Raw genomic sequence first — 17,442 nt, 5'->3', positions numbered from 1 at the left:
AGAGAGGAGAGAGGAGAGAAGGTGTGAATTAGTTGAGAAACAATGGCCAAGTTTTGACGCTTTATCCGATAGAACACAACGCATCAGAGAGTATTGAGCGTGAGCAAGCAGACCATTCCGTTCCCATTCATCAAAACGTTCCATTCCCATTCCCGTTCCCATTCGTTCCCATTCATCAAAATCATTCAGCACATTTTCCAACGCGCTAACGTTTCATCAGCATGTAACTATAATGTCAAAATATGACAAACTTTACATGCATATGTTCTCACAATACGCCTGCTGGCCCATCCCGCACGTATCGTTTCATAAATGAGAGTATACCATACCACCGTACGGTACAGCAACCACTTGTCACCTGGCCTACACGCTGACTGAAGTACCTCAAGCGTGCGCTTAAAAGGAATACACGAATCACCAGCATTGAATGCTTTGATGAACATCGCGGTTTTTTACCAGAGAGTATCGAAAGTCTTGACTGGATGCTGGACTGCCCTTTTTGCATATTCCACACAGGCCGGCATTTTGGCACAGGTCACTGAAAGATGGCTGTGGCGGACGTGCATGTACGATGAGGCTGGCCCTCCAGGAGTGCTCGGCTCCACTCATCCTATGTGACGCGGAACCATTGCACGGGTGACCTGTTTATGCTCAACAGCAAAATAAATTCGACATCCGGTCAGGTGTAATTGCGAGACTCTGAACTCATATTTCGATGCAGTTACCTGAAACAGGTCACTGGCTTTGCTCAATCTGCGCCCGGAATGTCAGGATCTTCAATGGTATTGGATGCATCGCGGGGTTTTCTTCGGCCGGAACCGAAATGGTTCAGTGGGGAAGTCTTGGATGGATGTGTGACGCTGCAAAATGAAAAGAACCTAATATGACTCAGAGGCGTATTTTGAACTAAAGATTCCTGTGTAAGGGACGTGCAAAGAATGGCTTCCAAAGAACAGCATTACGAAGTTTTTGGTGCTAACCGCACTACTGAGAAATTGCTTGCATAATGCCTTTGTTGGCCCACTGGCTCATAGCTAACAACTTCTGTGAACTAAATTTTTCACTCCTGTATAATATCTTTGCGGTCAAATTTTTCACTCCCCACCCAAGCTCAAAAACGATTCTATCTCATATTTGCATATCTATCTCTGGTATTGCAAGTGAGGGTACGCTGGATTGCCAAACATGTGTACGGCACAATGTGTGAAGATAAAAGTGATTAGCAAGGAGCACGAAACAAGATCGCGTCGCGATGGTTTCCACATAAGGTGCGAACGTGCAGTTCAAAATGACGCCTTGTTCAGTGGGGCTTGTGTCGGAAAGTATTGCAATTCACACAAAGGCGTACCACCAATAAACACCATCTGCAAAATAGGGCAGCTTAAACTGGAAGCCACTTTCAAAATAACCTTTGTTTGAAGTAAAATAACCTTTGTTTTAGCCTAATCGGTCAGAAACCGTATTGAATGTATTCAAGCATCCACTGATGGCATCCGGGTTGCATGCGAGCGGTGTTCGATAATTAAGAACAACGGTAAAATCGCGCAAAAATTACAACAGCACATCGTCCTGAAATGTGTCGTGGAGTCACGCGAATCGAGTGATAAAGCGATGTGACGTCATCTCCGCCGGACGTCAGCGCGCAACGTGCTACACAGCACAGAACGCACTCAAACAGAGGGCATTTAGGCAACTCTACTTTGTACCACATTTGTCAAAGCATCTTCATACGCACAGTCGTCTTTATAATATAAATCAAATCATTCGCCCCAGCTTGCATTTCACGGATGTTGAAAGTCTTCTGGAGAACAAAGGAAATAAAAGCGAGAGGAACCATGCCAACAGCACAAGACAAGTGATTACCGGTCCAAGATAATCATAGCACACTATATAACAGAATAGCACATTGTATCACTGTCATCGAGAGCCAGTGACAGGTCAGTAACACACATTCAACAGGAAGGGCAAATGATCCCGTCGTTCGTGCGAAGCAATTTTCCCTCCAGCAGAGCGACGGCAACAGAAGATTACCTGGTAAGCCCCAAGTGACCGCAAAAAGAAACTTAAACTGGCTTGGTCTGAAACGCTCAAAACACAAAACTTAGCACGTGAGTAAGCCTGATTCGAGACCAGGCTTTAGGAACCACCGAATGGCCATTACAAGGAGGTGCTGATAAACTTGCTTCGAGCCGAGTAGAGCGCAAAGCATAGCGGCTGAGTGGGCTTCGCTACCCGCTCCGCACTGATGACGTCAAGTGTCATAAGCAGGAACAGCACACACCACAGCTGACTGCACGCCGCCCAGTTTTCAGTTGGTTTAGCGACCGTCCAGCCTATGATTAGCTGTCGGCGAGCTGGGCACCGCTGGTGGCCGGCTGGACCGATCGGATCAAGTCTAGCGGAAGGCAGCTATGCCGCTTCAATACCTGGGCGGGATTCAGGCAACAAGAAACGCTCTCCTGCCACTATCCAATACCGATGTTGTCACTATGACAAAACCCGTCGTGAATCAGTCCAGAGAGTCGTTCTCAAAAGCTCTGGTGTAAGGGTAAGAGGTAGATGCAAGAGGCGAGAGGAGGCCTTCTTCTAGAACGAGCGCTGCAGTTACACGTACAACGAGCCATCCAGATGCAAATAAGCTGTTTGTAACGCTGCTTTCGTTTGAGAGGCAGAGCTAGTGATACCTACCAGATTACAACACCTGATATGAATTTCAAAATAACCATAATCGAACCCAAGTTTCCTGAGACGAATCAACTTAGTTCGAAAGTTTAATGGAATACGACACGCCAGTGAGAGAAGAGCAAGTACATCTTCGCACGATAAGTACCTCAGCTGCCTGACCAGGAACTGCTCTCCCGGATAAGAGAAAAACGCTAACCTCCAAACATTCATGCCATCCAGTCACTTGTGGCCTGTCAGTAGAAATTTTTTCTCTGACCCCTGCTTATTCGCTTCTCGTCGTTATTGGGACTTCACGACACATTCTGCTACTGAGACTAGATGGCGTTGCCTTCTGCTACTGGTCTTCAAGACACACAGCTTAACTACTACAGTGCCGTTGATCCGCTTCTACTGCTTCCACATATATGGCCAGGCTCCAAATGCTTCCCTAGATCCTAATGTTATAACGGTGTATGGCATAGCATTATTCACAACTATGCATAAAGTATAGCTTATGCTTATGTTGCTTGAGCTTCCGCGCACCTCATGCTCAGCGGCAGGTAAATACAATTTTTGATTTTGCACAAAACAAAAACACCTCGGCAAATACGTTTTTGGAAATTGGGTTATTGGGCTGAAAATGGCGGACCTTCCATACACAAGAAGAGGATGGCCAGACGAAGATTTCAAGCCATCAATGGAGTCAGTTTTGAAAGTAATCCTGCATATCATGACAACATTTTCATCATGCATAACACTGAGGGTTTGATGCATTTGTACGCCAGTAACATTTCCTTTATTGAGGGTTGGTTATTTTAGCATAATAATTTACAATATTGTAGCTTTGCGCTGGAAACATTTCCATAGGTAACCACTCGTCTCTGTAGCGTCAAGCAATAGTCCATCATATTTTTCTCACGGGATTTGTCAGTTCCGAGGAGTAAATCGTGGGACTATGAAAGGGTTGCAGTGCTGTAAAATCACGGCAAGGCAAGGATAGGCAAGCACAAAATGATTTATCTGTTGGCTCAGGACAAATAAAGGGAATGGTTCACATTCGAATATTTTGAAGCAAGCGTCGGGTACGATTACAATTAAGCTCACTTATAACGATTGGTAAGCCCTTACATAGAAAAGGCAGCATTAGTACCACAATTTATCTATGGAGTAAATATGCTTCTCAATACGCTATTGTTTGTTCACGTCATCATACCAAGCACAACAGTGATTACGAGGCAATTGACGGCCTTCATATCTGGAAATTGTGCTAACAAATACCAGATATAAACGACTCGAAAATTATATTTGTACTAGCTTCGATCGCCGCATGGCCAACGAAGTGGCAGGATTTAAATGACGTTATTAAGGCGTCATGTATGCCTGCATGACCTTGAAATAACCTCCACATTTTCGCAGGTGTGTAGTTCAGAAACTGGAGGAGTTTGAGTGTTTAGAAAGGCAGGGCTGTGAACTGCAACAAATGATCTTCAAGATTGCTGTTTCAGTTCAAAACCTTATACGAATGTGGAACACTCGCTTTAAAAAATACATGCATTAGAAAAAGGCAACAGCAGGTATATCCACCCCTTGCCTATTGGTTCGGCTTTTGTCACAGGACTTGCACTAGTGGCGTTGGGGCCGCCAAACTTACCAGCTTCAGCTCCTTTCTTATATTCCTGGTCAGGTCGACACTCCTCTTGTTGATGTATTTGACCGCCACGATGGTACCCTTGTAGACGCCGATCTGCGTAAACAGGTAAATTCAGCAGTCAACAAAAATGACGAGAACATTTCACCACCTGTATTGTATGGCGTCTTCGCTTCTCCAGCCGCGTTCGACATGTGCGTTGTGCGGAAAAGCGGCGACCTTCGTCTCCCATGAAATATTCAGAGCGCACGTGACAAACACACGCCCATCGAGGTCCAACGGTGAAGTGTGTAAAACCAGTGCGTGAAGTTTTAGATTGCTTCATTTAAAAAAAACACAGCGTACAATGACATCAAAACTCCATTTAATCTGGTAGCTATGGCAATCTTCAGGTCCCTGAGGGACACCTCCACAAAAAAACGCGCATGTACCCTAGAGTACAGCCTTGTTCCGGGAGCCGAAAACTAAACATCATTACGGGTAAAATTTGCTTTCCACAATCCATCCGCTACCAATAGGGCTATGCCGATACCCATCCGCTACCCACGGGGCTATGCCGATACCCATTCGCTACCCATGGGGCTATGTCAATACGCATTCGCTACCCATTCTCATTCATTTGTGCGCGTTACCACCTGTTTGTATTTTTCCAGGACTATAGTTCTAAATTATAGCGGTTTCTAGATGTTTACACCCAAACGTACTCTTTTGCGCTTTTGATTGCAAGAGCATTGCAACTCAAACTACTTAAGCTACTCCATCAGCGTCTTACTCCCCGCACTCACGGCAGTCGCCGTTGACACCCGGGCTTCACAACGCACTCAGCTGCTGAGGCTGTATAGTGCCACCCGCTTCCCACCTTGGCAGAAAGGGCAGATCTGTGTGGAATCGAACCCCGTTTTTTCCAGTTTTTTCCAGTTTTTTCCAGTTTTTTCCCCGTTTCCGGTTTTCCAGATACGCAGCTCAACCAATTTCCACTGATGCCCTGCCCGCAGTTTTCTCGAAATACATGCCTAACCTCACCCGACCCCCATTCCACATGGGTGGCCACGGATTTAGCCAGGCCGTGAATCCGGCTCCCCGAGGGACTTACGTGGCAGCAGGTGGATCAGGCTACCCGAGGGACTCACGTGGCAGTAGGTGGACCCGGTCGTAGCCCTGAATCCGGCTACCCGGGGGACTTACGTGGCAGTGGGTGGACCCGGTCGTAGCCGTGAATCTGGCTACCCGGGGGACTTACGTGGCAGTAGGTGGACCCAGTCGTCGCGGCGCCGGCATCGGTGGATTCGGAGCGAGCCATCTGGTGAATACAGCCCCGCGGCTGGAACACCAGCGCGGCGTGAGCACCAGCAAACAGAGGCTGGAACACCAGCGCGGTGTGAGCACCTGCAAACGGAGGCTGCACCTTCGTGACTCTCTCCACCCTGCCCGCTCCGGCCAATGCGTCAATGATCACGGCATGAGAGTGCGGCGACCTAAAACTGCCGACTTTGGGTGTAGAACAACAACCTATGACGAAAACTTTTCACTCCTTTTCCCTTATTTTGTGATTTTTTCACTCCCACCTGACATTGTCTAGCCATGCATACTTAGCCCAAGTTTTCCTTTTAGACTCTCCTCTGATGTCATCCAAGTCTGAGCTCACTTGAGGCCATCAAGCAAGAAAGCTCATTACATGACATGAACACATGAAGCAGCTAGCTCACTTGAACCATCACAAGGCCCAACAGAACCTGGCCACCGATGACTACATCCTGCTCCTCCTAGACCTGAATTATGTGTGAATCATTATGTTTGAGTCACCAATTCAACATCTAAGCCTGAACCTCTGTAACCTACCTATCTATGGCCCCAAGCCAGATCTAAACCATAAATGTGAATGACAGTGAAACGTAAAGTGATTTTTGTCCATAGAAAATGTGAACGGAATGAGATGTACCTAGCTGGGCAAAACGTCCAGAACTGGCTCATGCTTCACTGCATGCAAGCACACAGCACAACACACCACCAATGCCTTATCATGATGAAAGGATGGTCATGGCAGTGCAAAGAAAAGCAAAGCATCTTACCTATATTCGCACCACACAAAAGTGCGAAATAAGCTGCCGCGTATCATACGGCCTAGTCCTTAACGTCTACCTATGCATCCACTGAGCAAGGGCACAACGCGCTTTCTAACACGAGAGCTCCAGTGACTCCAGTCACTTGCATCCAACAATCTTGGCTTGTTCATACATCAGATGTAGTTTACAGCTGTGTGCCAAATATAAGGTTGTTTTACATTCCCAAAGTTTTTTATCACTCCACGCAAACACCTCAAGGGATGGTAGACAATTTTACCCAACGTCACCTTTCCAAAGAGATTTGACTTCTAAGTTTCATCACTCTCAAAATGTGGCAATGTCAAGTTCAGTGAACGCCGTCTGAATGAATTTTAAAATCTGAATATAACGTTGGAACGCTTATTTTCACATATTTTCAGTCAAATGAGTTAATGCGATTTTTAACAGAAAGTGTTAAGCTTTGGTATTTATTCATGTACTTTTGTTCTTCTCGGTCCAATACGAAAGTGACGCAAATACTTTTTTCCTTCTGCGCAATCTTTTTGGATGCCAGTTATGACCTTAAACACTGCAACGAACACTGCAGTTCTCTGCAAAATTTGCGGACTGCAGACTTGAACGTATATCATATATCTTGCATTAGTTCGCCAGCCATCCAAACACGTTTCATATACACCCAAGGACTGAACAATTCATAGCGAATAAAGGAGATAATTTAAAACAAGGCAATCCATTTTTACTGACAAGCTACCATACTAAACCTCTATTCTGCCGTTTTGACTCTTTGCGTGGACCAATGATGATAAATCCAAGGCATGTCAGCTTTGAAATTTTACAAAACTGTATTATCCTGCCGTACAACCAAATTTATGCTGCTTTTGAGACAGAATTGCGCAGCTAATACAGAAGTGCTTCCCAGAGAAATCCTACCATTAAAATCTGTTTTCTCATATCTGTAGTGCACAGTCCCTCTTACTTATGTCGAATTATAATTTTGTTGATTGATGGGAATAAATGATAATTTCATGTTGTGAGTGGGTTAGATGACCCCATCAGTCAGCAAGGCACTCGAAGGACGCTGCCTTTTTTAGCGAAGCAGAAATAATCCTGCTCTTAAGATGTAGTAGTTTTCCTCTTCGGAGCACCTAATTGCTAACCATATATTCTTCTAAAACGTGATGTATAACCAAATTTGCCCATTCTCTGTATCACACTCCACCAATGTTATCCATCCGACAAGTGATATGATGCCCGAGATATTCAATTAACACGCGCTCGGGTGGCGGACGGGGGTCAAGTTGACCTCTCCGATTTTTTTACCGGAATGGTTTCCGAACGGCGCAGCGAAGCCGCTCCAAATTTTGCATAGCTGTAGACAATTTAATAGCGGATCGCTTGGAGTAGAAAAATTAGATGTACCCTGTAAGGTCGCTGACCTATGGCAGATCAAATTCAGGCCATGGGTTCAGCGAAGGCAATCTCTAGGGAATCCTTCAATCTGATCCAACAACGGAGTGTTAGACGAAGCCATACATCTCTGAGTTGTTTTCTTAGGAAACAGAACAGTTGAATGATCAAATTACATTGACCTAAGGCCAGGTATAAAGGTCACAATAAGGTCAAAACCAACCTGTTTTATTACTCCAGGGCGTGCTGTATGGGATGGTTTTTGGTTCTCAATCGAGTTAATTGATAGCAGGAACCACATTATACATCTTCCGTGGACTTCTTAGAGGTCAGAATGTGTCATTGGCCTAAAATGACCCAGGTCAACATTTTGTTTTGGGAACATACTGCCTAGCATAATATTTGTCGCTTAGTCAAACGCAAAACTCAAAGCAATCTTGTATGATTTTGATCACCTTGACCTTCAAAAGGTCAAACAAGGTCCCTGACCTTGAATGAGAATGTGACCTTTTGCTTAGAAACAGTTATCTAGGTTCTGGGGTCACTTTGGAGATCAACCTGGAACTTGACCTTGTTTGCCTTTTTTCCCAAAGGCCATGACTTAGGAACCTGAAACTTCGACCTAAGTGAGTTCACGTACAGGTCAACACACCCTGTAAATTTGGTTTTTCTAGCTTTCTTAGTTCACGAGATCTCAGGGAAAGTGGTGTCAAATTGATCCCCCACACCCGAACGGAGGGTATCTAGCCAGCCACCCGGGCGCGTGTTAAAACATTTTGCCTCGCATCATCCATCGTTTACACAGCATTTGTTGGAGTGGTAAGTTATGTTTGCCCCAACAGGACTTGGCAACTATGCACAAATGGGGCTTTGTGCGTAGTAGCCATGATTTGCTGACTGGCAAATAACTGCACTATGGACATGCGCCATCTTTTTAACAGCGGAATACTAAGCTGCATGGCAATCATCGCACTATTACGACATTCCTAACCTTCAATGTATTGTAAGTCAGCGTAATGACCAAACATATGAGAAAACAAAGCAGTTTTGTCCTATTCATGAGCCTTACTCCATGTGAAATTAAAATTTTTATCTTTGTTAGTCGGGGCATATCTCACTAGTCATAAGTTGTACCTTGAATGACTTGAATTGTGTGCACCCGTGAGGTTTTCCGGTGAAATCTTTCTCTCTCCACCCTAGCTCTGAAGCGATTGCAGCTTGCTGTCAGAGGGATTATCTATATGCTTATTGTGCAGTTTGTAGCCAAAAAAACCTCTAAACACTAGTATTAATTCCGCAATCATCCCGACAGTGAAACAGTTACTGAAATAAAACAACAATTAACGAAAGATGAAAATGCAGATATTACGCGACAAACGTCATGTTAGGCTGACCCTGATCGCTTTCGTGTTTGACCGTAATATTACATGCGTGTGCATGTCTCGCTGCAAGGTCAGTGCACATGGCCGCGGTCACGAATGATGTGGACTTAAACTGTGAGCCAGTACGGCCGGCTCCCAGCTCCGTCGGTGTACCATGGCCTGGCCAGGTGACCAGGCGCAGCGAGATCGAGCTGCCAACGAGGAAAGGTTACTGAAAGCCCGCCGGCACGTAATCCGGGCTTCTCGACATTGTGTCTAACGACAGGTACGTGCCGAGGGCCCGGGACGGGAATCCGCCAAGTCATCCCCAGACGCCAGCAGCAGGGATTTGGAGAATCCGAAAAGCATTCTCCGATACGTTACAGCAATATGGCGACGTATATCGAAGGTTGCGAAAGCTCGCCATCGGGGTTGTAGTTTCCTATTCAGTGGAGGGGAGGGGGAGGGGGGGGGGGAGGCAGGCCAAGGGCTCCATTACGCAACTTTGAGAGGAAAGTTAGTCACCTCCGCGGAAAACCTTTTTTGTTGCATTTAAGGATAGTTTTGGCGAGTTGTCTTTGCTCCGCCCGCCACCCACAACTTGGCGTGGCGGGCTGAGGAACGCAGACAAGCGGGAAACGCAGGAACGCGTTCCTACGTGCCATGGGTCAGCCAGCACAAACAAAATGGGCTGTCCGTGATGTTTTGTACACATCATGACCATCATCGTTTTGATTCTGTGTAAATGTGCCTGCCGCTTTTATGTCGTGTGCATCTCACTGGATTCATAAACTGAGGATGAATCCTTAATAAGCTAATAGAAACGTAGACTTGAACGTATTTTGCGAAACTATGCCAGAGCTGGTCGTGGCCGATAAAACGATACCGAGCGTGATTTTAGGCGTCTCCCTTAACGGGAGTTTTTCGCATTTGATGGGGTTTTGAATTGAAATAGGCAGCTGAAAGATCATTCAGTGCTGTTAATGGACCTGCGTTTGTCAAGTCCTAAACCCATATAGTTTCTGAGCCATACGCCCGCGAAGATGTGCACACTGCTCGGGGTGACTATTGCAAGATCACCCAGGCACCCACGACGTCATAATAACGTCATTGACACCCTGCCAACTTATTAGTCAGCGACGACGATCAAGGCCAAGGGAATATAGCTGTTGAACTGCTCACATCTGGCGTTCGTGAGGACTATTCCTAGGTGTAACGGCCGTCAATTGTTTCTCAATCAATGTTGCGCAAGTTCCGATGACGTTATCAAACCATGACGCATTAAGGAGCATATGTACTCAATAGAAAAATTGCGTTGTCTGGAGCTCTCTGTGTTACTAAACAGGCAAAACAATATTTATGAATGAGCTTATTTCATCATGTCTGATGCTTATTTTAATACTTGCAAATGGTGAACAGTCTGTAATAAACGACTTCAGGAGATCTGAAGCATTGCGAGATAAAAGAGACCTGCGAGACGAACGATGCTCTAAATGGTGGTTCACTGATGTTCCCGAGTGGCGAATGTAAGCGACGCGGGTACAAAACACTCTGAAATGGTCTGATCCTTTTTTCCAGGGAATCTGCGCAGCTCAGAGCTCTGCCCTTTGCGTCGTCAGCGGGCATTGGACGCCTAATATGATATTTGGCCGCATATGTGATTAAGCTCTGGTGTCATCGTCTTTAGCGTCAAGCGAACATTTCCATTGAACGTGCATCTACCATATTGAAAAGAGGATGTAATAATCGATTGGACATCCACTTGAGCTGACAGCAAGCAATACTCTAGCTCATTGATCAATTCAACGTGCCGCACGAGCGGAAACCCCATAGCCAATGCATTGGCTATGCATAGCCTGCCTGATTCGGTAGGGACTGTTTAAGATTGGTGGAAATCAACGCTGAAGTCTAAATACGATCATTAGCCGCCAAGAAGCGCAGGTGGCATTTGCGAGCATACATTGTCGGGTTTCCTTGCAATACGCTGAAGAGTGGTGAAGACACCAACGGCAAGGAACCGAAGGGAGGGTCGCTCCATACAGACATCCAAAGACACATGCATATACATACTTACAGCTGGGTTTGGGGATTAAACATGTATGACTGCATATTAAGCCGTCATTAAAAAGCGTTATAACAAAAACGGAGCATGCTTCTGGCACAAACTCGTTAGATGTTTAACTCATATAACACAGTCGGCACCCGATAGTTATACATGGATATCGGAAGACAGTGATGCTTGGATGACCGCTCAGCAAGACACCTCGAGACCCCCACTGGGCAACACACGGAGACGCCGATCAGTAGTGCTCTAAAATCATAGTACTTTACAAAAACGGTCCAGTTCATTGGGCGCGACGGACGCAGCATTTGTAGTGAATCAAGAACCTTACCTTAAACTGCGTAGCGAAGTTTTCCGAGCCACCTGCCTCTAAGAGAGTAACGTTCTTTAGATCTATCTTCCACAGAAGGCACGCCAGCTTGTGTTCATACATGTAATGCCTGGAAACGCACCAGGTTAGGTGTGTTAGACCGCAATCACAAATCTGCCTCCTTTGCCACTATGGAAGGTACTACACGGTAAACGTCAAGCACTACATCGAGGTCTTTCGTGAGGTGGTCGGAACTTGTGAAAAGTGCAGAGCCGATTGACAAGTACTTATCCTACTTATGTTCATCTCATACTATATCATATACCACACACACACACACACACGCACACACACACACACACACACACACACACACACACACACACACACACACACACACACACACACACACACACACACACACACACGCGCACATACACACACACATACATGCATATATATATATATATATATATATATATATATATATATATATATATATATATATACTTCAAACTATGATGTTGATAAACTATACAGTATAATGCCTATGACAATACATTATGCACTTGAAAACCAAAAATGCTGTGCTGTATACTCTAATACTGTCATCGCTTATCGAAGGCAATCTTCGCACGATCAATTGCACACAGCGCGAACGCTCCTGCCTTGGCGCCACTCGAAAGAAGCCCGGCGGCCGCGGGTCGGCAGATTACGTATGCCCAGCCACGGGGAGCCGAATGGGCGAGGTCGCTACCGGCCCTGCCCCGAATGGTAAACAGCGGCGCAAATCCATCGCGGACTCTCTGGAGTGCTATTACGCCAGAAAACGTTCAAGTTCAGTTCCCAGGGAGCGCTGCGTGCGGGGGGAATGACGGAGAGGGTAACAATGCTGGGGAACGAAGGATTAGTGGCGCGGTAGCGTGAAGCGTGACGACCAAGGAGGGGGGGGGGGGGAGGGGGAGGGATGCAGGGAAGGGTTTAAAAGGTGTGCGTGAAACACGGCAGGCGCATTGCATGTGGCGGTTGGGAGAAGTTGCTGAAGAGTTGGAAAATCGGACGTTTGGACGGATGTTGGTCTCCTTTCGTGGAGCATGTACCAGTGGCTTCGAGCCGAGATCATGATGAGTTGTAGACAATCTGTGTTATCTCGAAGTATATCTAAGACAATAGTAATAACCATATTCCCTGCACGAAGACCATGAAACTGGAAATATAGATGCGTTCATATTTCGGCAATATCCCTTTATCAAAACGAATAGCAAAAGCAAATTTAGAAGTGCCTGCCGATGATCCTAGTCGTTTTTCAGTTTGTTTTTGGTTTTTTGAAACAGGCGATCCGCGGTTTTTACAGGTAACCGACACGCAGGGGAGTAAATAAGTAGCAATTGCCAGTCATTTCTACGATACAGTGCATATGTAACTAAGAATGAGAGTACCTGAAATATGAGTATACGCAAACAAATCAAGTGAGCGTTTAATCGCGTATTCTAGTTCTTAGATATGCACTGTATCGCAGTAATGACTGTCAATTGTTCATTGCTTAGTTCAATGAATGTTGGTGACCTGTAAAAACTGTGGCTCACGATTAAAAAAGCTGAAAATCAGCGGAGAGTATTGAGCTTATCAGTGATATTTGTTTTGGAAAAGTCATGAAGCCGAGATATTAATTCACCTATCTCTCCATTTTCCTGCTTATTGTAAGAGGAAATGGGCTTCTAGTGCTGTCTTACTTAATGCATCATGCGACCTGCAAATGCACGTAACAACTTACTTTCCTTATCATTGCGGATGGAAACCGCAGAAGACGAAGCCATACCAACCCCAATCCAACGTGACAGCTGGCGACCTCACTGATCAGGCAGAATATTCTCAGTAACGGCTTGGACTCATTTGGAATGGATGTCGAGGCGTACCTGAAGACTTCGGAAACCCGAGCGTTTTGGGTGCTCACGACCTCAAGCATTTGTGTCAAGCGTCGAGACTTTTCAGCCGTCAGACTGCAGCGGAATTCGAATGCCCCGAATAATGTATCTCATCAAATAAATACATTGCAATTTTTTTTATAAAGTTCACGGCTGCAGCAGTATAAGATACACAATACAGGACAAATGCTTGGCAGGAGATGGACGACACCCAATAAATCTATGCAGGGTGTGTTTTCCGGTGTTAGTAAGATAGAATTTGCACGGAGAAATTTACGGAAATGGCTATTTCACACGGAGAAATCCCAGTTTTGAGTCACGATTTATAACAAACACTACTAGGATATCAATGATGCCAAACCTCTTTTTTAAAATAGGGGAGACAAAATTTCGGCCTCGGTCCTTCTCTGAGTCTGATTTTTGACAAAAACGTTGCACGAAATTAAATTCGACCTAAAAAAAAACATGCGCAGTGAACGATATGAGTAGCCACTGGCGAGGATTTTAAAAACATCACTTCCGTCATTAAGCCATAACACACACTTTAAAAGATGCATGAATATCAAACATACATCTTATTCGTCCACGCGTAGGTCTAACATAACGCTGCTTCACACATAGATCTTACAAAAAACTTTTTATTGTATTTTGCGCCACCATCATATCGATTACACTATCCATTGCCAAGTGTACACCTACCAATACATGGAGTAGTACTTTTCTTTTTTCGGACTGCGTACTGATTACTGAATTGCTTGTCAGGGAGCTGCGTTGTCTGCAACGCAAATATATAGATACATGCATGCATATGTATATATATATATATATATATATATATATATATATATATATATGCATGCACATACATGTATATATAACCTTTATTTATTAGGGAGGGAGGAAGAGAGAGAGAGAGAGAGAGAGAGAGAGAGAGAGAGAGAGAGAGAGAGGAGAGAGAGAGAGAGAGAGAGAGAGAGAGAGAGAGAGAGAGAGAGAGGAGAGAGAGAGAGAGAGAGAGAGAGAGGAGAGAGAGAGGAGAGAGAGAGAGAGAGAGAGAGAGAGAGAGATGCATATATATATACATTATATATATATATATATATATATATATATATATATATATGTATGTATGTATGTATATGTATATTTACTTAGATGTATATGTTGCTATTAAACCAATCGCGCGAATCTCAATTAGTTAAGATACGCGCCCGGAAAAGTATTGTGTAATATGGATGCGCAAAACAACGCTAAGTGAAATGTAGGTGTGGAAAAGCGCTAGGTAAGATAATTGCGCAAAAATATTGTATATGTACGACATTCATGCATCTAACAGACAGTGTGTGATCATTTTATTGATATAATTCGCTATGCAATTTTCGTCAGTTGCTACCCATATCGATAAGCGTGCATATTTTTAGCACGAGCATTTAGTGCTTCACAGTGGTTTTGCCAACCTCGGACTGAGGGATCAGCAAGTCCAGGGACCATTTTTAGGTAGCGCGTAGCACTACGCACTGTCGTTTATCACTACCTTACTATGTTCGTTTAATCACGAGTCATACCAGCAATCTGTCATGCAAACATCGCAACTTGGCCCTGCTGTCCGAATGTGTCGCAACTAGTGTGGACTCAAAAGTGCAAGGCAAGATGTCGAACTGAAAGGTGTTGCTCTTCCTTCATTGTCATTTTGCGATTTGTGATTCGATGCGACGCTCAGGTGTCATAGGTGATTTACCATTTCATATATTTGCGCCACCGACTAATACGGGAGGCTAAAATACATCAATTTGTTTGATAATTCAATATTCTATGATAAACGTGCATCATTGCTTCCCTGAACCCGAAACGAGACTGAGGCGACTGTGACACAGATGTTGTCAGTTATGGTATATGGGAAGCAAACATAACCTAACAGCTTTTGTAAACAGCGCAAACATGTCAGCTCAACTACTAAACTATCCACTGAAGCCAGATCGCGAGCTAGGTACCTCCTCATGGCATGATAAAGCGGAAGAAGTCCCAAAGCACCGTTAAGTGTGTGGTGTGAATAACATCATGACGAAAAGAATCTTTTGTATGTGCTTCCAAAAACAACAATAGACACTGCAACGCGCTCTAGGGTTGCGGTAAAAAGATTGCGCCCTTGGAATGAATGTCTCCGAGTTGTTTAAGTCAACTGTCCTGCTGCCTTAGATATTGTTGTTGTTGTCGGGCGTTTTCTTTTAAACAAGTCTGAACTTTTGGCTTTAGAATGCATCACATGGGATACGAATAAGAGGAAGTAGCACTTCCATTATGCCAGCGTTTCAGTCCGTTAATGCACGGCTTAACACAAACGCCAAAAAGGAACGCCACGCTTCCGCCAAATTTATTTGTGCCTAGAAGCTATATTTAGGTAAGGCAATTATTTTTCCTATCCAGAAAATGAACATGATAAACTGCTTTCTAAAGTTTATCCTGAAAAAGATTGAACGCGAAGACATCGGACCATTGGCTACAATTGATTTAGAAGGATTTGATGGTGTCCAGGCCATGTCTTCAGGACACCAAACCGCGTCTGCTGCTTCTCGGGACGCCTGGCCACATATACTGCCCTTCAGAACGCCAGGCGACACCTGCTGTCTTTTAGTACGCCAAACCACATCTGCTGCTTCTCAGAACACCAGACCAGACCCGCTGCCTTTCAGAATGCCAGGCCAGACCTGCTGCCTTTCAGGACCCAGACCACGCCTGCTGTCTTTTACGACGCCAGACCAGACCTGCTACCTTTCAGAACACCGGGCAAAACCTGCTGCCTTTCACGACGCCAGACCACACCAGCTGCCTTTCAGAACGCCAGACTAGACCTGCTGCCTTTCAAGATGCCAGACTACACCTGCTACTTATGCAAGCCAACTGTCCGGCATTGCCCTCGAGCTTATTACACAACAGCAGTATTATTGCCTGCACCTCGGTTTCCGTGGTTTCTCCGTTGACCACACTCATAATCCCGACGCCAGATAACACAACGGCATTCCATTCAGCGCTTACAACCGGTACGACGTCGTGCATGCGGTACTGATATTGACCTACATGCGACTGGTTTGTGATCCTAATTGACTGGTGGTTACCTCAGGAGTTGTGCAATGACTAAATTACGGGTTACTGAGCCATTGTTCAAATTGTTTCGAGCGGGGAGTGATAACTGGGGACAAGTTGCACATTCTCGCAGCGTGTTCCAATTGAAGCCATATTGATGGCGACAGTGAGTGTAAAAACAATTTTCCTATACATTGCGCCAGACACGTGACCTGCTAAGCTGGAACCCAAAACTTCCAAAACACGGACACGGCTACATCAGACCTCGGGTGTCATACCTTCGCCTCGTAAACAGCGTGTGCTATCGAATCTGATGTGATGTAATGGACAAACTAATATCCAACTTTCTGTTTAATAATGCATATAACCACACATAGGAGGCAATGACCCGCACTCTCACCACCAGCCTGAACAAAATGGCGGTATCGGACACAAACTCTCACCTGAAAGCAAAGATGGCGGCCACGAGCACCACGCAGACACCTAGGGTGACCACTACTATCGTTTTGGGGTCCGGGTCGAAGCGGCAAAGCTGGCCGTCGAAGCCGCAGGATGGGTGCGCGTGCGGCGGGTGCCCTAGCACCCAGTCAATGCCTTGCTTTGCGTCCAGGTAGCGGAACTCCTGCGGTGGAATAGAAGATGTTAAACGCGATAAGTTTCCATTTAATGTCGTTCTGGGAGAATGGTGCATTATCGGTATCAATGAAAGTGGTGCAAACGAGATTCCACGAAGATGTTAACAAAGGTGATTCAGAAATGCGGCCGCGTAAAAAGATGTTGACCCATATCCAAGTATAGACCACTATAGACATCATCTATTTAATGGGGTTGCCATTGAAAACATAAAATAGTATAATGAACCGACGAGAAGGGCGTAGTGTCGCAAAAACTGCAGCGTTGGGGGCTGTGCAGTGAAAAATG

General features: G+C 45.2%; 1 protein-coding gene across 1 annotated transcript in view; it reads right to left on the bottom strand.

Moving 5' to 3' along the window:
• LOC119095840 (guanylate cyclase 32E) overlaps positions 1–17,442 on the bottom strand; it is a 165,072-nt gene that overhangs the window by 34,918 nt on the left and 112,712 nt on the right. Inside the window, exons 16-19 of the mRNA XM_037218692.1 lie at positions 16,965–17,143; positions 11,537–11,645; positions 5,553–5,633; positions 4,316–4,408 (exon numbers count right to left, since the gene is read on the bottom strand). Coding sequence (XP_037074587.1) covers positions 4,316–4,408; positions 5,553–5,633; positions 11,537–11,645; positions 16,965–17,143 — 462 coding nt within the window. The remainder of the gene's footprint in view (positions 1–4,315; positions 4,409–5,552; positions 5,634–11,536; positions 11,646–16,964; positions 17,144–17,442) is intronic.

Source organism: Pollicipes pollicipes, unplaced genomic scaffold (assembly GCF_011947565.3).
Source record: "Pollicipes pollicipes isolate AB1234 unplaced genomic scaffold, Ppol_2.1 Scaffold_4219;HRSCAF=4965_pilon_pilon_pilon, whole genome shotgun sequence".
NCBI lineage: Eukaryota > Metazoa > Arthropoda > Thecostraca > Pollicipedomorpha > Pollicipedidae > Pollicipes > Pollicipes pollicipes.
This window is presented reverse-complemented; position numbering and strand designations above follow the sequence as displayed.